At 44.8% G+C, this 22,184-nt stretch overlaps 1 protein-coding gene across 3 annotated transcripts in view; it reads left to right on the top strand.

The window, feature by feature from the left end:
* Positions 1–22,184, top strand: part of ZNF423 (zinc finger protein 423) — a 233,513-nt gene that overhangs the window by 59,743 nt on the left and 151,586 nt on the right. Inside the window, exons 3-4 of one of the 3 annotated variants that reach the window (XM_032998756.2) lie at positions 9,704–9,904; positions 13,864–13,944. In XM_032998756.2, the coding sequence (XP_032854647.2) occupies positions 9,704–9,904; positions 13,864–13,944 (282 nt within the window). Of the gene's footprint in view, positions 1–9,703; positions 9,905–13,863; positions 13,945–18,598; positions 18,634–22,184 lie in introns of those variants that run through there. The other 2 variants (XM_032998762.2, XM_032998769.2) reach the window with 2 other exon arrangements.

Below are 22,184 nucleotides of genomic sequence, written 5' to 3' on the forward strand. Positions count from 1 at the left end.
AAGAGATGTGAGGTGTTGATATTGTGAAAAAGCTGCTGTTGTCTGCACTTGGCTGTGGAACGTCCCTGGTAGCCAACAGCAGAAACGAGGCATGGTAGAAAGCGAGGTGTCCCTTCCAGCACCGTGACCTTCTGCTCCGCTCCAGGCTGTGCTTGGCACCGGGAGGCGCAGAGCCTTCCTCCCATGCTCTTCCACCTCGCAGTGACCCGTCGGGCCCCACTGCAGCCCCCTGAAACCTCCCCCGCCCCGGTTTGGAGCCCATCCTTCCCAAGGAGGAGGCCCCAGTGCACAAGAGGGGTGCTGCCCTCCTCGCAGCCCTGCTGGGGGGCCGGAGCATCTGCACCCCAGAGGGGTGGGAGGGCACCCAGGGGCCCCGCGGTCGGGCACTGCGTCGCTAACCGAGCATTTGGCACGCTCCGGGCTGCTCTGCACTCTGCCTTTTGTTGCATTCTCTAAAATTCACTTACGGTGCTTTTTGTGGCGGGGAGGTGTTTACATCCCGTATTTATACTGTTAAACCAGTTGCCAAACGCTGAAGAGCTGATAAACACTATGTGCTGTTAACACTGAAGTACAATCCCACTGCTGCTTGCATGCAAATAAATAATAATAACTTAGCTCTTTGTCTGCTTTTTGGTGTATAAATGTGTTTGTCGCATAACATAGTAACATCTAAATCATTTTAGTAAAAGCACTAGAAAGGCTGAAACATTACCTGCAGGTACGATTAAGAGGAAATTTTACTGTTTGGTGGTGGTTTTGTGATTTTCTTATCTGAATTATTTTTTAAAATAGTTTTAAAGTGATGTGATGGTTAATCACTATTGCTGGTTTTCACTTTTTTTTTTTTTTTAATTTTTAATTTCACTGAGTTATTTTACCTTCCAAAGGACTGAGGGATTAGCCTACAGGCTAAAAGTTACTATGAAATATTCATTAAATCTTTTCTTCTAGTTGTTACAGGCACAGATATCTTTTTAATGTGCCTGGTCAGTTTTGAGGCCATTATTTTTGCTACTACCCATAAATCATTAGCAAGTATTTTTAGTGTCATCAGTGAAAGGTTAATAGAAGCCCATAATTTTCAGATATATCTTTTTGATTAGCTGCTCAGAAATTTCCTTAAAAAGGGGGTGTAAATTGTTCCACACCGAAAATTGGAGACTGTGTCCAATTTGTGCATAAATTGAAATTGTCTTTCTAATAGACTCTTTGGAAGGTGTGGGGTTGCCTTCAAGGTAATGATTTAAACATAAACTGACCCTTGATGAGGGAGCTGGAGTTTCAGTTTAATGTGTTTCTGCAGTTTTCCTTTGCCTTCAGTGCCTTCAAATTCTGCACAAATAATTCCTTCATAACAAGTGCCTTTTCAGAAGATGTATGCTGCTGACAGTTAATATAAAATTATTGCCCCTGAATGCATTTTTGTAATTACTTCCCAGAGAACTGTCTTTGTGTTAGAAGACATTTCACACTTTAGTAACATAAGTGTTTGGGGAGAACATGAGTAATAATTGCAAGCAGTCTTTCAGTGAAAATAAACCTAAAAATTATAAAAAAAGCTAATGTTAAAGTTGGTTAGAGACAGTGAGGAATTTATTTAGCACGTTATGCCTGTCTGTATATTTTCCAAGTTTAATAACCCTTCAGTAACTAAACTTAAAAAGAGCAATAAAGAACAGAGAAACTGCTTTCTAATTGTTAAGCAATAATGAAACTAAAAACTGATTAAAAGTGACATGCTACTAGAGACAGAATAAAGAAACTTAATCCGAATGTTCCTATAGGAGATTTCTGCTATAATGGAAAATGAAATGGCTCACAGTTTGATCAATAAAAAAATTAGCAGCATTTAATAAAAGGTTTCTCTAGCATGTTGACTAAAAGGTACTACAGAAGTCTTGAAATCCAAGAAAACCAGGGTTGTAGGGTGAGTTTGTGTATGAGAGTGGGATGTAAAAATTGTTGAGCAAATCTGGTGGGTTTCGGGTCAGATGCTAGATGTAAATGGTCACGCTGGTTTAGGGAATGTGGGGCCAGAACTGTCTGCATAAATATGTGTATGTTCTGTTAGTTCCTATGCACATCCCAGCAGTGAGGCTGGATTTGCATGGAGGCAGAACAACACAGGGCAAAGTCTTGGTTTCACTGGAGAAAACAGGACAATTATACCATATTTAGCTACATGTGTGTACAGTGTATTTCTGTAGCATATAGAGATAACCATATAGAGATGCAGGTGGGCTCAGGTGAAAGCAAGGCACTGCGATGCAACAAGTTACACGCATTATCCGTTCTGCGTGTGATGCCTGTGACTGTGCGACAGCAAAGGAAGGTGCAACGAGCTGCCAGTCCTCTGCTGCGTCCTCCTGCCAGCTCTTTCCATGCCTTTAAACTCAAGGTAGACACTTAAGGTTTTCTTAAACATTGTAGCTGCTAATTGGAGAAAATTGTATCCTATCAGTGAAGTAAGATGAACATTTTTCCGTGTAAAATGTTGGGGTAAGTAAGTTAATAGAAGGATGCTGAGAGGAGGATGCCGGGGGGTGTGCAGGGCTGTCATTAAGAACTCTGTGAGCGGTGCAGTGCCGGCAGAAGCAGGCAGTGGCAGTGCAGGCACCGGCAGCAGTTAGCTAGTTATTACTGGGCGTTTAGCTTGGAACCCCCTTCTCTTAAAGTGTGTGTAGAAGCAGATATAGAAGGAGGTGCACTACACTACCAAAATAGTTGTTCTTTGTTAAGTTAAAGAATGCTGAGCGACTTCCACCTACTTAGAAATTAATATGATTTAATACACACTGGTATGTAATAAGACTCTGTTATGAAATGTCATAATATGCACTTTCTAAAGTCTATGACTTCTGTATATTTTATTGTTAACACACTTCACACAAAACTGTATTATTGGTATAATCTGTGTTTTTATCCTGTGGATTATTATCCAGAGAGATACCTAGCACTGAGTGCTGTCCCTCTTCCCTTGCCTTTCCCAAAGAAGCTCTCTTAGCCACCATTGCTGCTTGTCGGTGGAGTCTGCTGTCAGAGTCAGACAAATGATAGCTTGGAGAGGCTGCAGCGGCCATAGCCCTAGGAGGGCACGAGGAGGTAACAATATACAATTTTCATGGTTCAAGGGTAGCCTTATCCTACTGTTCTTCATTACAGTACTGCAGTGAGATCAATTTTATTAAGTTGTAAGTCTTAGGAGGCCAACACCATTAACTACATGCTGGATCAAATAATTTTTTTGGTATTATGATTGTTTTTTTCTCTCATTGAGGGAAGGCAAGATCTGATGCACAGATCTCTTCAGCCTGCGAGGAGCATTACACGGTAACTGAGCATTGGCAGGATTGCGTGGCAGCCTGCACTTCACTCACTCTGCTTTCTCATGTAGTCATCCCATGCAATCTGATGTTGCATGGAATATACTGTGGTGTTTCATGCATTACCCTTTCTGGCTCTTTGTTTTTCAGCTAGGCGCTTTTTTTTTTTTTTTTTTGACCTCATGTGGTTTGACACTGTGTGAAAGACTTGTGCTGCACTGCATGATAGAGCACCAAACTTGCTTGCTTTTGATGCATGTAGCAATGATTCGATGTGCAGAACAAGCTGCCTTTGATACCTGGTCCTGGTCCTAGGGCAGGGATGCTATCTACGCTCTGACCTGGTTTGCTTGGCTACACCAGGTTTTTGGCTGCTTTGCTGGGTATGGTTGCAGTGGTTACAGTGGCTTACGGTAGGGCTTGGCCCATTGAGAGGTAGCACACGCATATACCTGTGTTCAAGATGAAAGTGTTTAAAAAAAGACATTTTTTTAAATGTTGAAGAGCTGCAGAATGGGGGTACCCAGCAGAGCCAAGACTGCATCCTATGGGAAGATTTCAGCTGAGGTTTGTTTGTGTTTTAATTACTGAAACACTAGTGGCTTTTTTGCCTCTGTTCGTTCTTCTTTGACTGTAAATAACAGAGAACTTTGGCCTCTCTTGCTGTGTGACAGTGCTAGAGACAACACTAAAATATAACAAACCACATAAAAGTAGAGACGTCCCCCACACTGATTTGACATTTGACACCGAGTGTAATGTTTACTAATGGACGTTTAGATTAGGCTTTTCCTTTAAGTCATTAGCTTCTTTTGTTCTCACTTCCTAATTATAGATGAAATTTCCTTTCTTTTTGTCTTGCCGGGGAGCTGAGCGGCAGCGCTGCAGCCGCGGGGCAGGAAGGCTGCACCCCTGGGCAGGGAGTCCCAGGAGGTGTGTCAGTTGTGTGCCAGCACCCTTCATTCCTACAGCAATTAGCTTTTATTTCTTCAGTGCCATTTACTTTTATCACTTGTCCTGCATCTCTGAAAAATTTCTAGGAATTATTGTAGACCTTTGGGAAATCTTCAGTTGTTTTTCCTTTGGACCAAGGCAGCGGAACGAAGAGATGTCTCTTTCCCCCTTTTAATTTTATCTTTTGCCTTCCAGCCCTCAGACCTTGGTGCAGTGTATGTGCATGTGTGTGTACATGCCTAGGTAATGACTTGCTCAGCATAACTTTGGGCACTCGCTAGATTGCAGTTGTAGCTCTGCATGGGGAAGTTGCTGTGATAGGAAGTGCTGTCTGGCACTAAATCAGTGTATGCCTATTGTAAAGAAACAACTTCTTGATGGAAGCTCCATAACTGGAGGTATTTAAAGCCAGACATCATCGTGCACTAAATAGTATTTTCCAAAAAACAATCCTAGATTTAAAATAAATCTCGGCGTTAAAAAATCCTCAGGCTTCTAAAAAAAAAATTAAAGAAAAGCCCCAGAAAATTTATTGGCACAAAGATATAAAGGTTTGCCTGCCTTGTATTGTGCTGATAAGATAAAAAGTTTAAACTCTCCATATTTGATTCTACAGCTGAAAAGATAAGCTAAAAGGTTTGTTCCTTTTTTAATTCCTCTGGCCTGTGCATTGCATGGTGTTACCCATTTCCATGTCTCTTAATGGAAACTGTAGGCAGGCATCAGCGTCGCTTCCAGCGTGGCTCTGACTTCCTTGTGTTTTCAGCCCTGCATCGCTACCTGGAGGCCCGAAGCAGCGTGCTGCTGCCGCCGCAGCTGGGCTGGCACCGGGGGCCGCGGCTGCGGCTCTGCCCGCTCAGCTCCGAGCACAGCCCCGGCCTGGCCGCGGGGCCGCGCGTCCCCGTCTGACTGAAGCAAGGGGAAATTTGCTCTTGACTTCGGTGAGGCCCGAGTTGAACATGGTACATGTAATCTGTTTTCAAATATTTGGCTTTAGGAGCGCGTTGTTCCTGTAACAGAGCTGTTTTGAGCACAGCTCAGAAGGCATTTCTACTGACTGCAACTTTCAAGCCAGGCCTTTGGGAATTCACTTTTCCAGCTTTGCCAAGTTTGCCACATTCCTTGGACCACCAGGTCAGGCAGGAACACTCCCAGTTCTTGCTGTGTCCCCTTTAAAATAGTAACTTTCTAGAACATAAGCTGGCTTTTGCAGAAGAACCAAGAGTCATTAACAACATTAACTTTAGTGGCAATTAGAATAACATATTCTTGACTGTTGGCCAGATTGTTTAGGTCATAGGGTAAAATATTCTTCTTGTGTAAAGCCCTGCAGGCCTTCCACTGTGCTGCAGGGCTAAAAAAAAGGAAAAAAGAAAAAAAAAAAAAAAAAAAAAAAAAGCCCCCCCCCAACCCTGTTTCCTGACATTTTGGGTAGAGTGAGGTGTACTTTCAAGGCTGATCTCTCAAATTGTATCCTCTCTTACTCATAAAAGGAAATTGTTAAAGCCATCATTAGAGATGGCAGGTTCGTTTAAAAATTACTAATTACACTTTGTGAAATGCAGGGGCATTTTTTTCTGCCCTTTAGAATTAATTAGTAATCGTTTATCCTAAAAGGGGGTGCCAGCAGCTCCCTTGTGCTCTGCAAACGTCCCAGTGGCGGGTGGGAGTCATGTGCCTGTGCTGCTGTTACTTTTGTTTTGTTTTGTTTTGTTTTTTAACAATCTAGATAGAAACTACTTACTATTGAATTACATTCACTAAAATCCAAGGCCATCATAAAAATTAGCTGTGTCAATAAATGGACTTATCTGTGCTTGATGCTACAAGGCAGCCACTGATCTCTGGAGACTTTGGAAGGCGCCATTGCCTCTGGCCACCAAGAAGCCCCTTTATGTGTTAGGGCACAGATGTGTCCCCTCAGAACCAGGCCCAGCCCCCAAATCCTCCCTGCTCCTGGTGCCAACAGCACCTTGGTCTCCCATGGTGACCCGAAACTTTTTGTCAGTGCGCTCATGCCCACGTTCACCCGTCCTGCCCAACTGCACGGGCGTGGGTTACTCCTCCACTTCTTGCCAGCAGGAAAATTGCAGGTTAAATTTGTGAACTACTACAGCAAAACTCCTCAGAAATGAGCTCCTGAGGAATGCTTGTGGCCTGCTGTCCTCATCAGGGAAACTGAGCTCACCGCGGGAGCAGCTGGGCTGCGTTTGAAGCTTTTCCTTGCTGGATGGACCACCCATTCCCATCACCGCCCTGGTGCTCGCTGGCAGTTTCGCTCCCTCGGGCAAGGAGCTAGCATCTCCCCAGGGCCGCCCGCACCCCGCACACCCCGCTGGCAGCTTGTGGTCAAAATAGACAAAGGTCAAAAAACCGAGAAACACCCCAGATTTTTCTCGGTGGTGTTTGGTTTCTACAAGGCAAGCACCAAGCATGCGGCTTGGCAGAGGAATCTAAAGACCGTGTTATTCAAAGGACAGTAACACTGAGGCGTGGCAGACATGTACAATTCCTTCAACTTACTGAAAACAGAAAAAAAAAAACCCACCTCATTTAACAGCAATGTTGCATTTGCTAAATAATTTATGCAAGATTCACTGTTGTGTTATTTGACATACAACTCTGTCAAGCAAAAACGCTTTTGAAAAGTTGCCTAGAGGATCAGATTTCCCATTCAACAGGGAATTAAAAAATGTTTCTGGAATTTTGCTTTGCAGTCGGGAATCTATTTTCTTATCTCACATTGTACAATTTATTTTTCCTAAAGCAGTGTGCTAAATTATTTGTTATTGTTGGACTCAGTCGAACAGTTTTATCCCTGGTGTAGTCACAAAGTGTTGGAGTAAAACCAAGGATGAATTTGTCACAGCATACTCACCAGATCAGCTGGTCTTTAGGTTAACTGTCAGAAGACAAAATTTCTGCTAAAATTATTAGTGAAGATCCCCAAAAGCTCCCCAAAGTTGCCCAAAAACTTTCTTCTTCAGGTTGTGGCAAAGTCAGTTCAGAAGTGCTTCCCTGTGGTCTTCATCTGCAGGCAGCGTGGAAGCAGGTGGCAGTTCTTTAGGTTAGATTTATACTCGGACTATTTTTATAGGTTTCTGTCTCACAACACTGGAGAGTTGACATTCTGATTTATTAACTATCAAGTCTGCAGAACATACTGGCTTTAAAAAGATTGAACGAGCTAAAATGTTTGTGATTGCAGTCTGGGATGAGAGACTGTATAAAGGTGTGCCAAGTAAATATGACAAAATGTAAGTGATAATTTGAATACGTACATTAAGTGATGTGTGAAGTAAAGTAAAGCTAGTATAGATTTAAATGTGACTTACTGTTTGGTGAAGTAGTAGTATAAAGAGAACCAGAACTGTGGGTTTTTTCATTACAATACATTTTTATTTAAGGAAAAGTCTATAAAGCATGAGGTTCAGCAAACAGCATTTTATTGAATAAAAACATAGTACAGATGATGACTTACAATATGGAGATCTTAGTGAGTGATGCTTTTTATAAACAAATCCTTAAATTCATTACTGCTGTGTAAGTGGCATATCTGATTTGTTAAGATGAACGTTATATCTAGCCCTTAATGGAAATTTTGTAGTAGAAAAGTATGTATAATTTAACAGTGAAGAATCTGAAAATGTGCAGATCAGTTAATTGCTAAGAGGGATGCTGTGATACACCAGAAACAGACATTGATTTTTAATATTTCCATTGCAATTTGAAGGGTACGTCATGTTAGGAGTGCTCCATGGAAAACTGCAGAGCGTTTTACACTGGTTGATTTATGTTACCATGCGCAGTGCAGAAGATGGTATAAAATGTGCTCTGGCTGGCTGGTGGTAGCAGAGCCCTACAAACGTGGGTCCAATTTGCAGTGCTTGTGGTAACCAGTTTTCATCTTTAATAAATTTCATTTTTCAGCTTTGTTTCATGTTCTCAGCATTGGTTGTCCTCAGTCTTTTTGGCGCTGATCTAATTTTAGAAATAATTCATCTCTCTGTTTGCTGGTGTTTCCCTAATGGTGTAAATCCCAAACACATCCCGAACCAACAAGGTGGCATCTCCCTCCTGCCTGGCTGAGAGCAGCTCCCGGGCTTTCGGGGTCAGCCGGTGAGCAGTGTGGGAGGATCTCTTCTTCTGGAAGTGCCAGTGGTTCCGTCTTGCTTTGCTGGATGACTTCTCAAACGCTCCCCTCTTACCCAGAGGGTGTATTCAGACCGTGTGAGTGCTGGCGAAGGCAGGTGAAATGGTGCAGGTGTAGCACCTGCGGCTGAATCGCCCATGTTGGTGGGACATGGGGTGGCAGAGGTGCAGGCCTCTCCGTTTCAGCTAGTCACCAAAGCCTGGCCAGTGTGGCCAGCACATCTAATGGACGCTTTCCCTGCTGAGAGGGCAAAAGGACATAAAAAAGCTTTTGCACCACTGCTGCCTCCCCAGAGAGCCCAAGTGAAGGTCAGCTGCAGTGCTGCACGGAGTCATCGGGCACAACTGGCTTCAGGCATGCCTGGGTGGCCGCCGTGGCCAAGGGGGTGTCCCAGAGGCACGAGGACACGGCTGCAAGCCCATCCCTTGTGACAGGCCACTGCGTGCATGCTGGGGGGACTGACTGTGGCTGGCTGCCCCCACCTCCCACCCCACTGCCAGCCGCGCCGTGTGTGGAGCTGCCTCCTGCACAGCCCCGGGGTGCACGGCCCCCCTGCACCGGCGTGTTTCCGGAGCTGCCAGAGAGCTCAGTCTCCCTGTACCCTAATGCACATGAAAACTTCTGGGTTTTTTGGCAAAGATGTTTGTGCTAGCCCACGCTCTGGTCACAGGTGAAGATAAAACGATCTGAGAGACCTGAAGGTCAGATGCAACGTTGTCGGCTCCCAGCTAGGCTGGCACAACGCAAGGCTCATCTGCCCAGCAAAGTGCCTCTCATAAGTTCAGTGGGACCTCTCACATCCTGGGGTATATGTGTGCTTTGGGGGTCGTCAGCTAGAGCATTTTTTTCCTTGTTGTTACTAATATTGGGGCTTGGAGGCGGCAGGGAGAGGAGAGAATTGAGAATTAAAATTCAGCACATGCCTTTTCTTTGCGGGCTGTAATTAATCTTGCCAATTTTTAAAGCTTTGAGAATCTGGTTAAGTGATAAAACACTAACAACTTTATATGACAGAGAGTTAGAGGCTCCCGCTATACACCCACCAGAGAAGATTAGGAGAGAGTGTTTGCAGGATTCGCACTAAGCAGCAGAGAATACAGTTGAGAATTGTTGCACCGCATGATATAAAAACCACATTAATATAATGAAAGGTGTCGGGAATAATGTGAGAGCGGCTGTAATTAAATGTATCTTAATAAGTGCAACATCCTTCTTAAAGCTCTTATTTTTCAGACCTCTCAAACTTAGAGGATGTTCTTGCTGTTGGCAGGTGGCCTGGGAGGAGAGCTGGAGAGCGAAGCGAAGGACAGCCGGGCCCTGGAAGAGAGGAACAGTGTGACGAGCCAGGAAGAGAGAAATGAGGAAGATGAAGACATGGAGGATGAGTCAATTTACACCTGCGATAACTGTCAGCAGGACTTCGATTCACTGGCAGACCTGACTGAACACAGGGCACACAACTGTCCTGGAGGTAATGTTAAACTAGCTTTACAGTTCTGACAGGTGGTTAGCTGGGTAATTGGACATAGCAACAGCTTGAGGCCTCAAGTGAGATTAAAGAATTAATAATGTAATTTTACAGTTAATGTAATTTTATTGTGGTGCCTTGGGTAGCCTTTGTTCACTCCTTTAATAAAATTAAAATAAAAGCAACAGCTTTCCAATTGGAATCTGCCAGTAATTACGTTAGACAAAAATGTTGTGGGGTTTTTTTAATGCTAAAAGTTTCAGGCAGGTTATTTTTTCCTCTCTCTCCAAATGTAGGAAGATTAAAAAAGTTAAATGACTGAAGTGTGCAAAACTCCCAGGAAGAGAGGCCTCTGAACCCCATAAAAGAACATGACGATTTCTGAGATTAAAATTCATAGTGCGAGTTTTGTAATCCCACCCTAAAAATATACTGTTCTCCCTAGGTTATTATTGCATTGCCTTTTGAATTTTATGGAAGTGAGGACGGCATCAGCCTACGCTGATCTTGATTTTACTTTCTGTAAAGTAAGAACAAGCTCAGAGCATTGGTGTGAACAATTGCAACATATCTTGCTTTTACACGGCTGCCTTCTCATGGCCAGTGGTAGCAGCAGGTATTCTGCAGAGCACGCTAAGCCGATTTACAGGGGTAGTAAAAAGCTTTGCAGATTTTACCAAAGATTAAATAAAATCTTAGGAGGGGGAGCGCAGAATATGTTCACATGTATTTAAGTCAGAGATTCTCATCCCTCACCTTCCTGGAATTGAATACTCTGCCATCACTTTTTCCTCTGCACTCATCTAGAATATTTTTAGGCATTTGCTGTTATGGCAGACAGATAGGTTGAGGCTGGCAGAGGGCAGGAGGGTTAGTTTTTCCTCAGGTGCAGCAGTATTCCATTCTCTTTCCCCTGAGTGCATATTCCTCCCTGGCCACTTAATTTGTTTGGAAATTAGTCCATATTTTCTGCTCTTCTTTTTGGGCATAAGTAAAATGATGACCAGCCAAGAAAAAACAGAGGAAACAGAGTACAGCCAGGAGGGGAGGGTCAGGCGGGGACTTCGGCTCGGTCTGACTCCCACCCTGAGCGCATCCTCCCTTCTCTTGCTCTGGTCTGCAGAGGAGAGGATGCCCTGTTCTTGTTCCCATCTGCTTGCTGACAGGAAGGACAGAGGGATGTTGGGGCTTTTCCCCCACGTGCAGGTGGATAGGGATTGCAGTCCTACGCCAGCCCCCAGGCCTTCCTGCTCTGCACTTGTATTTAAACCCTACATAGGTTGCAAACGTGAAATTGGGTAAAAATGGAAGGCTACTTCTTGCAGGGTAATTTCTTGGCCAGCTAACCACCATGGCATTGGCCCGAGACTTCCACCAATGACATTTGTACCCTACTGCAGGGTAGTAAGCAAGAAAATGCCACTGAATAGAAAAGTCCTTGTTTTCCAGACTGAAGGTGAGGTGCACAGCCCATGTGGGCGCTGGTCCTTTCCAAAGGAGCAGTGGCAGGGTCAAGCCGTTCCCCACGCCGTCCCGCACGGGGAGCGGGGCGGGCAGGATCCCACCGGGGCAGGCGGGCGGCCGCGGGGCCTGTCCCCAGCACCTGCCCCTGCGCGGCCGCTGCTCCGTCGCTGCCCCGTCTCCTCTGTTGTGCTGGTACAGCCGCTCGTCGTGCCGGGGTGAGCCCCACCAAAACAAAGGCTGTTTTTAGCCCAGGCGTCTGCTTGGGTCTGGTTCAGCGTGTGGTCCCCCAAACTGCTGTAATGGCACAACTGGGGGAGCGGAGCAGGGCGGCGGGGAGTGGGTGCTGCTGGTGGGGACTCCAGAGGAGCAATGTGAGGTCATGACTGGTGACCAACAGCACTATGAAAAGGCGCAATTTTTTTTCCCTGGGCAAATATACGTTAAAATGTAGCAACCCAGAGATTCTATTCATATCAATACAGTCAGTGTTTTCGCACCTCACTTTTTATTTATCCTCAAAATAATATTCTGTTAGTGAGACTAAGAAAAGTAAATCATATTTTTTGGGACTTATCAAAATAATTTGTTAGTATTCCCATTGCTGATTTTTGATTGCAGGTAGCATAATTTCATCTTCTTTTACCATCTTCATGTGCTGATGATTTACAAAGACATGTTGTCATAAAAAGGCACCATATAACTATCTGCATATACATGAAATAGGTGCTAATTATCTCCATGTGAGGATATCCTTGTTCCAGAACAAGAGTGTCTGTTTTCTATTTAGTTTAATCTAGTGTCCTGAAGTGATTTAAAGTAAATAGGAAGATTACACTCATATATTCTGGAATGAGAATGTTTCCATGAAGACAATCTGGGCTGTTGCTTGATACTTACGTATCTTACCTCGAGGAGAAAAAACACCCTTTCAGATCCACCAGTTTGTTCAATAGCCATGAGAATTTTTGTTGAAAGCATGCAAAATGGACATCTTTGTTCAGCTCATCTGAAAAGAATTGCACCACCCTGGTGAAAATCTAAGACCGCATTAGGAAGTGTGGTATATTTGAAGATTTTACCCCACAAAATAAGCTATTTGACTGTGTCCTTAGTTACCCTGCACTCCTTTTGCCTATAATGCCTGGCTGACACATCTGAGGTTTCAATGCGGTGCCTGACCTCTTGGCAAGCTAGGTTTTCATGTCTTAATCTGAAGCAGGGTTTTCAGTTGTGTCTACATGGGTCCAGATCAATACAGGTAATATTTGTAGTGATAATATCACCAGGCTGATAATACAACATAACTAATGACTTCCTTTGGGATACTGAAGTTAGGAAGGTATTGTAGCTCAGGAGTGTTGCAGGATTACAAGAGATCACTCCAAAGAATAGGATAAACCATCTATTTCACTGGAATCCCTTAGAAATTCATTACGGTGCGCTGAAGTTATAATACAGTTTGAATGCTGCTGCTTTGACATGTAAGGAGGTAACAAACAGCCATTTCCCCCCTTGCTTTTTCATGTATTTCAGACTTGTTTCTTTGAGGACAAAACACCGCTGAAATCTAGACATCTCTGGTAGCATAAGTGCATGGCATTCCTTTTGATGTCAGTGTAGTAGAGATGTTCTCCTTCTGACAGAATTAGGTGCCTTTTATACCTTTTGCTCATGACTGATGTCTGTGATTGCAGGTTGTAGGTTTCCAGAGTCTACGGGGATCTGAAAAGGGTCTAAATGGGGGCAGCTTGTACTGAAAGAACATCACATTTCCTTACAGGCTCATGTCTTCCCTTGTCTCCCAGCTTGCCCCCACAAATGAGCAATCCTGCAGCAGTCCTGGAAATAGTGCCTTAAACAACAATCTTGAAAAATACTCCAAGAATAAAAAACCCCAAACACCTAGTGTATGCACTGGATATGTTAAGCTTTTAAAATTAATTTAAAACTCACTGGTATCCCATGTCCCCTTAACTAGAGAAGACCAAGTAATTGCCGTTGGCAACATATGCAGTCTTTTTTATACATTTTTTTGCACACTGCTGTTACAGTGTAGGTGTTGTAGCATGATGCTATCTTATAGCATTAGTGACAAGAGTAAAGAATTGCACGTGGATTTACAAATTACTGTGTCCTCCAGCCAGCACCAGAGGCTGCATACATCAAGCAACTACTCTGTGATATATCATTGTCCGATGGCCGATGCCAAGTTGTTTGTCATCTGATGAAAAGTGGCTAAAAAGCCACGAGATTTGCCATTTTACTTGTGTGTTTTAATCCACCTGCGATAGTCTGGGTTTAGCTCCAGTATTTTATTGTTATTTTTGCTTCCTCCCGTGGGTCAGAATAGCCTCATGTAAGGTTTTTTCTTCAGTTTCTCAAGTGAATGTAGAGTGTTTTAAAGCAAATTAGCTCATCAGTGAAGTGGACAGAAGTAGGTTTCGGTGGGGTCTCTGAGCATTTCATGAGGTCCTCTTCTGTTGTTGATAACTTTACAGGTTGTCTGTTTCAAACAGCAGCAGAGCTATATATGGATATTGCCAGCTTGGAAGCAGCTGATTTTTCTAAACTACTGTACGGTAGGAACTAGTTTATAATTAAAGTCTTGCAGTTGCTCCTTTTAAATGCCCTGTAACTTGTACACTAGGCTTACGTTTGGAATGAGGTATTGTAACTGTTTCATGCTAGTGTATAATTTTGCATTTTCTTGTATTTCACCTGCTACAAGAATTATAATTGCCATGCAACCGTATATGCGGGATGCTTATCCAGAAAACCATATACGGCAGCTTGTCAACAAGTGACGACGTCTCATGAATGGTTTTGTCAGGTGGCACTTTGTACTTCCCACTGACAAAGAGAGACTTCTTACATGTATTTCCAAAATTAGCCCTCCCTCAAATTGTAATCTTTGGTCGCACCTGATTGGCAAGTCAGAGATTTTCTGTCTTTTTGCTGCTGCTGTTGTTGAATCTTTAAATTAATGAATTACTGATTGTCCTCCACAAAAGAAACTGAAATACAGTTGTGAAAAAGCAGTGTGGAAACTTAATTATACACCTAGTTTATACAGCTGTGTCTCTAATGACCTACTGGCCCTAATTACTGTGTTGTGGCTCAGTCTGAGTGCTCTTGTCCTTGCCAGAATTCTGCTCCTTTCTCTTAACCTGACTAGTGTTTCAAGCTAAAAAAAATAACAAGTTTCCTTTTTTTGTTCTTTTCTACGTTGTCGTGCTGAAATGCAGTTTTCCTTCTTTCCAGAGGTCATAGCAGTGCTTTAAAATTGGCACCAGAAAAGCTCAGTAATATCACAAACTGTAAAAACATGGGTTTTCCCTGGAGTCCTCAGTTCTTGCTGTCTAGATCTGAAAACGGGCACCGGGGCAGCATTTTTATTGTCAATCACTTGGAGGGCTCCGAGCACAGGCTCCTGTCCTTAGTTTGTCCCAGGCGTCCCCTCTCCAGGTGCAGGGGCAGCAGGGCTCCCCAGGGCCCGGGCAGCGCCTCGGCCGCGGTGCCCAGGCCCTTCGCATGTCTCCCTCTGGTCAGTATTTGTGCCTCTTGGTGCTGAGAGCTCCAAACCCCCAGATTATTGCAGGGGTACGCTTGGCTACATGGTCCAGGGTCTGGCTCCCCGGACTGCCATCACCACACAGGTGATGTTTGAGTTTACGTGGAGGTTCCCAGCCAGCCTGTGAGGAGGCTCTTTCCAGGACTTCTGCCTACACACACCAGAAAATCAGTGTGCTGATAAGGTGCTGCGCTGCCTAGCTTTCTATGCAGGTGCGCAGTGAAATATTTATCACGTAGAACATCAAGCACATTCTCGTATCTGAATTTGGATCTGAAGTCAAACAGAAGCACAGTTGCAAATTTAAAGACAAACAAGGCATACGGTAACCTTGCCGATACTGTGGTTTTTCAGCACATCCTGTGCAATGTGTTTCCTGAGCTGCCAGCACTGGCTCTGTACCCACACAGGGTGTTCGACACGAGTCGGGGCTGCCTGCGAAGGTACTTTTAGCGCAGCCTTTAATGTACTGCATACGTTTGTGAAAGTTGTGCGAAGTGTTATGCTCCCTAACAGCGTTGCTTATCCGGCAGATCGGAGGGTCGTCCGGCAGGCGAAGGTAGGTGAGACCCCCGGGTGCTCCGCTCCGGCTGGGGCACGTGGCCCCGCGCTCAGCGCTCCGCACGGCCAGGCCTTGGCGGGGGCTCAGCCACTGCCATTGTTTCTCGGGCTGTCTCTTGGATTTTGCAGGCGTGCCGGTGCCTGTAAGGATTTGCGGGATGGGGAAGCGGGGGACGGGACGGATGTGAATTGAAAACAATGCTTGCTCGCCATAAACACCCGGCTCGGGATTGGCTTTGTGGCCTCGCGCAGGGTCTCCCCCGGCGGGGCACGGCGCGGAGCCCACGGCAGGGCCCCAGCCGCGCGGGAGCCAGCGCGAGGAGCCGGGCAGTGTGCTCGCCGATAAGAGCGTGCCAGCGTGCCAGGCACCACCCCCTGCAAATCGCCACTGCCACCTTTGTGCCGGGTCCCTCCGGGGATGGTGGCAAGGGAGGCCGCACCAGGCACTGCGTGTGCAGATAGGAGCGCTGCCAGCACGGCTGCAGGCGCTTTGGTTGCATATAACCAAAACCTCTGGTAGGAGGGGAGGTAATGAGCTATCTCTGCCCCTTTCTCAGCTTCCACATAGCCAGCAGTCACCGCGGACGGCCTGGCTATGCATTCTGAGGCACAAACATTTCTTAGCAATGATGCTGTCTTTCCTCAAGAAGCATACATTTTCCACACAGGAAGAATGTTTCCCTGTCATTTTTAAACATATGGCCCAGGGAGGACACGAGGATGACAAGTTAGTGTGTTCTTGTATTGGCGAGGGACGGTTTCATTCTTGCTACTTTAATTGAGTTCTTTTATCTACTTTCATCTAGTTCAAAAATTAGTCTGCAAAGTAAGCACAGGTACACATGAAAATGGATAGAAGGGAAAGTGGGTCTGTGTTTTAAAAGAGGCCCCTTAAAGAAAGCATGTGTCCTTTTGAAGTCTTGAACAGTTGGCACTTGGCTGTCTGAAAAGCCACTCACCTCCTGATACATTGCTGCATCAGAAATGGGGAGATGGAGAAAGACCGAAGCACCCCAAATGCTGGGAAGCAAAAGCTAGCTGCCGGGCGCCGGCCGTGAGAGCTCCTGTGTGCAGCAGGACCTGGGTTTGGGAACTGGCGCCCATCCAGCTCCCCCCTGCACCACCCCTGGCTTCACGCACCCCTTCTGGGGTGTCAGGGGTGCCCAAGCTCCACCTCCCCTTCTCCTCCCCCCGCTTCAGATTTCTCTTTGCAAAGGATAATCTATCGCCATGTTACAGCAGAGGGAGTATTGTGTGGGGCTGCATAGGGCGAGTTTGTTTCTAGGCATTCTAGAAATCTAAGTAATTAATTTTTTTTTTTTTTTTTTTTTTTTTTTTTTTTTTTTTTTTTTTTTTTGAAAAAGAGGAGGGAGGGGTTGCAGTGGAAAGGCTCCTTCCAGGGCTGGAGCCTGCCGAGTGCTGCAAGGGCAGCTGTGCCTGCAGGAGGGAGGATCACTGCTGCCCTAACAGGTTCCAGCATTCAGGGGGTTGTAGACAAAACCCAATATGTGAAACTCAATTCAGAAATGCAGTGAAGATAGCCCGGAGACTACAACAGATGTGTGCTTGTTATAAAGTGGCCTTTTAATAATGCCTCAGAGAGCTCGGTGGAGGATGTGCTGGGGTTGTCCTGTCTCAGATGGACGAGAGCGTAGATTGTTTGTGGCGAGGGTGCTGCTGAAGGGCGCACGTTGCCTTCCTGTGGGTTGTTGAGGGACAAAACCACATTGGCCCTATCAACAGCCTTGGCGGATTCAGAGCCATCAGGATCTTCAGACTGCAGGTGTAAGCAGTGAACAAGAGGTGCATTGAAAGTCTGCTTTTTTTCCTGATTTCTTCCCCTATCCCTTAGCAGACCCCTGGGGAAGTAGTCTTCATATATGAGGATGGCCATACTGAGCCAGCCCGATGGTCCCATAGCGCCGTTTCCCCAGAATATTCTCCTAGCTGTCAACAAACTTAACTGAGCATTTCTTAGTGCTTTTTATTTAAATTCCTCACATAATCTTCTTCCATCAGTTTCCATTTTGAACTTTCTTGTTGCAGAAAAATATGCATTTAGCATTTCCTTCCTGTGGTGGGGACCTAGAGTTCCGTTATGCATTGGGGAAAAGTATCCTCTTTCGTTCACTTTAGCTTTGTCACCTGCTTTCATTTGATACCCTCTGGTTCTTCTGGTGGAGGAGACAGTGAGCGATTGCCCCTTTTCCACCTTTTCCACCCACTCATGCCTCAGCAGACTTCTGCTGCTGCCCCCTGCACTGCCTCCAAATCTGTATTTGCATTCCTCTTCCTGATGCCTCCTGTATCTTTACCCAGAGCAACAGACCGAGGCACATGGCAAGACATGACTGATAGGACAGCGAGTGGGTAAGATATCTCCTTCATCACTAATGATAGAGACGTGGTCATGTCTGTGTGTCTGTCTTGGTTTCCGAGCAGGAGGCGAGGGGTAGTACTTGTCCTGGTGTGAAGATCTGGCAGACAGAAAGATGGTGTCTGGCCATGTAGGGGAAAAACAATTAAGACTTCAGTGTTTATTAAGAAAAAAGCAACCAGCAGTGCATTTCAAGCACTCATCACACAACATAATTTTGTTGGTGGAAGTAGTGGGATTAAAAACGTCTTTCTAATGTTGATTTCTTTGAATTTGTAGAATATAAATGGGTTTTTAAAAAAATCAATTACAAATAAAGGGAAGTGTGTGTACAAACATTGTCAAGAATTCCCATCTTTTATTTTTTTAAAACAAGCTCTAGAAAAAATCCCCACAGAAGTTCTGTAGTGCATATTTGAATGCTTTTGTTGTAGCCTCATTAAACTTGGCTTGTCTGCAGATACAGCTGGCATGTTATTAACTGTGCTCCAGGCTTGGGGAAGCCAGAAAGCAGCCTCCACCCCCCGGTGCCGGCTGGCTTTAGGGAAACGTGCCAGCATGGGTTGGTCCTCTTCAGCTGGCTGGCTTTGGGAGCGCTCGCTGGAGCATCTCCACATGGCCTCTGGGTCCAGGAGCCGAGGGCTCAGCCTGCCTCAAGTGCCGACTGGAGGAAGGGCTGCGGTGTGTCCTCCGTGCCGACTCGGCAGCCCACACCCACGCGGCACAGCAGTCCCTCGTGAGCAGGATGGATCCGCCAAGGTACGTGGCTTCCTGTGGGCAACCTCAACCGGGTGCCTGCATCCTCTGTAGGGGTCTCACGCCTTTCTTTACTGTGAGCTGGCAAGAAGCAAATTAGTGATCGTCTGCCAAATAGTTTCTCTGTTCTGAACAAACTCGTTACTGGACTGAACCAGTCAAATAGATTGAATAAGGGAAATATTTTCCCTGCACCTGCTGGAGAGGCTGTTGCTCTCCAAGCTGGGTTTGCACATCAGAAGACCTCCACCAGAGGTCTAAGCAGCGTCCGACTTTCTTCAAAGTTTTGGCAACAAGTATGTACCTTTTGAATGCTGTTTCATTTAAGTAATTTTAATAGGTGTTTTTAATAGTAAGGTGAATTTTAAAAATAGATTTCATCATTTCATATTCAATTAAAAATTGTTGAAAATAGATTTAAATTAAATAATGTGTATTAAATATAGGTAATGTTATTCAAACTTCTTACTTATTCCAACCAGCTTTCATTGTCTTAACTAATGAAAAAATTGATTTGGGGTTTTCAAGGCACTTGGTCTGTTCATGTTAAATACTTCCTAGGGCATTCGAGCACTTTGGAATCTTTAAACATTTAGACTACCAACTACTTTCTGACACAGGGAAGTACTATTCTAATTTTTTATCGTCATCGAGTCAAGAAGTCGTCACTCTAATTTGGCTTAAGTTTTGGCTGTTACTGGAAGGGCCATTCCTTCCTTCTATCTCCTACCTTATGCTGGTACAGGGTTTGTGTTGTCTTTGGGAGCCGACATTGCTGACAATTAAAAGGATTAGTTTTCAGTCTGCGCAGCTCCTGGATCTGGTGCCCTATGGAACTGCACAGGCCCACAAGTTAACATGAAGGGGATAAGAGCTCAGGGTTTGGGGGAGTATTCAAGACTGTCCCCCTTCACAGCCTGAGTTATTTTGTATGAAAATGACTGTAACTCTGGCTTCACCAGTTTGCCTAATGACATGCATGAAACTGATAGAAGAGCCAAGGTCTTTAATCCAGGTGGGTTTTGTTGCTGGTGACACCTGTAACTGTCAGGGTGAGCTTCCTCTTGAAGGCACCATTTTTTTTTGGCGTGTGGGTCCATCTCTTCTTTAGGCTTCCTTGAAAATCTTTCTCAGCGTAATGGTGAAAGACTTTTTGGCTCCTCCTTATGTTGCTACTCAATTCCTGTTAGCCTTGCTGAGGAGGACATAAGGTAAGGCTGAAGAAGCCCATTGCTTTTCTCTTCCCCAGGGAATCTGTTACATTAAACATCTGAATAGATTTTTGAACGTAATTCCCAGTCATTTCCTCTGCAGTGAACTCAGTTCACTCGTGCAGACTTTGTACTTAATGATATCTCTTAAAATAAATGAGATTTGATACAATTTACATTAAATGGTCATTTTAGAAATCTACATCTACTAATTATTCATTAGAAAAGTTGGAAAGACAGAAGTAGAATAAATTCCCTTTATGACCTCGCACTCTACAGAAATATATATATACACACACCTGTGTTCATTTTCTCTGAGCAAAACTGAATACAGGTGATTTACTGGACTCCAAGAGTAGTCTAAGCAGATTTGAATTACATTGTTCAATCTGCATCAATAACCATAGCAACCAGCCAAACCAAAACCAGCCAAAAATTCAACATTCCTCTAGGATAGTTTTTTAACATTTACGATAATACTCAGACTGTGGTCTGTCTCTGCATCGTATGGGATTTTGCTTTTGTGAGTTCTTCTGGTTGTCTCCTTGGGGTGTGACCGCTTTTGTCCCTTCCTTCTCCCCGTTGCCTGTGCTGGCATCCCTGGGGGCTCCCTCCTCGAAGGCTCTTTCCTTGCTGGCGCCTTTCTGAACTGCCACCATTTTGCATCTTGCTCACAGCAGTCTTCTCCCTGATGCTGTGCTGGCATTTGCCCTTTTCTGGCCCTGCATATAGCTGAGTCACTTCCCAGTTTATTTAAGTTATACCTTACTGTGTCACTGTTTTCTCCTTCACTCTCAGCTGCAGTTGCTCTTTTGCCTGTGGTCCCAGAGCCAGCTCTTCCTTGGGGCTCTGTACGCGCGCAGAGCCTTCCTTGAACCATCCCATGGGGACCGGCATCTGCAGATCTCCTTGAGGTGCTGTGAGAAATCAGACTGCTCCAGGTGCTGTTCCAGAGGCAGTCTCAGCTAGGTTCAGATGAGCTAAAGACATGCGCTAGTCAAATCTTTGTTCACAAAACCTAGCAAATTATTTGGTTTTCACTCAGACCGCACCCAGCTCCAACCTGGATAGCTGCTTGATCTCACCTTACAACCCTTCTCTACTCCTTCCTCTCTTACAGACACTTGCCATGGTTTGTTTTACAAGAGCTGTTTCATGTAGGAATTGTATTCCATTAGGTGTTTGAATGGTATCCAGTATAAAACTCAGTTTGATTTTGACCAGAGCCTCTGGTAGACACAAGTGAAGCAGATAGTATTCCTAGCTTTTTATGGCTGTCATCTTCAGGAGTCAATCACAATGCTGTTGCATTCCTCACACAAATAAGACAATTTTAACCCAAAATTTAGAGCAAAAGAAAAAGAAAGTGAGTAGGATTTTCTTGTCTCATAGCTTAAATGAGAGAATACTGAGTTTTCTGGCTGCCAGTTTAAACTCTGGGAATGTAAATATGAGGAGGGAAGATGGTCTTTCTCTCGATAACTAGGTATACCCATACATATCTGTGATGTATAAAATGCTTCGTTTTACACTAATCAGTTCAGTTTTGAAGACCTGACTAGCTAAAATCGGCTGTATTGAAAATAACACAATTACTTTGCGGAAGCATCTGTCTTAATTAAAAGAGGAGCGAGGAGAGCCAGTCCTTACAGCAAGCTGGGGGGAGTGATTTTGCGAGTGGCACTGGAGTTGGGCAAAGTGCAACGTGAGTTAGCAAAACTGTCTGCTTTTGCAGGGGCTGCCACAGTAATTGGCCGTGCATGTCCGGATCACCGAGCGACAGGCGGGAGGCTCAGCTCTCGGAGAGCTTGGCCACTCCAAGCAGGGTGCTGAGGGGAGGAAGGAGGGTCGGGAGAAAAAACAATTTGTGAACTTGCCCCTTTTGAGATAGCAAATGCTCCTCTCCCCGTGCCCAGGATCATTGGTGAACCGCCGGCAGCTGCATCCCACTCTTCTTTGGCTGTCAGTGAATGTCACTGCAGAAACCTCAGTAGTTTCAAGGAGCCACTATTTGTACATAGGGAATAGAGGAAACTTGTGGATAGAAATGTTGTGGTGTGTGGGCTGCTGTGGATTTTTCTCTGAGGAAGAAGATCTCCACAAATGTTTTAAATTAGGCTATCCTTGATAATTCTGGTGGTATGGAGCCCAACCAAAATTTCAGGAAAAAATAAGTTGCTCTGTTAAAGCAGACATGAAAAAAATGAAGGGCTTAACTTTTGTCCTGAGGGTGATAAAACAGCACCACACAGCTGAAAATCAATCTGACCTTCACCCACGTGATGCTGTTGTCTCAGTCTGTCTTTCATTTCCTTTGGTTGAGTGAAGGCCATGGCATTCAGT

The sequence above is a fragment of the Tyto alba genome, unplaced genomic scaffold, assembly GCF_018691265.1.
Source record: "Tyto alba isolate M040663 unplaced genomic scaffold, T.alba_DEE_v4.0 Super-Scaffold_26, whole genome shotgun sequence".
In the NCBI taxonomy this organism is placed as follows: Eukaryota; Metazoa; Chordata; class Aves; order Strigiformes; family Tytonidae; genus Tyto; species Tyto alba.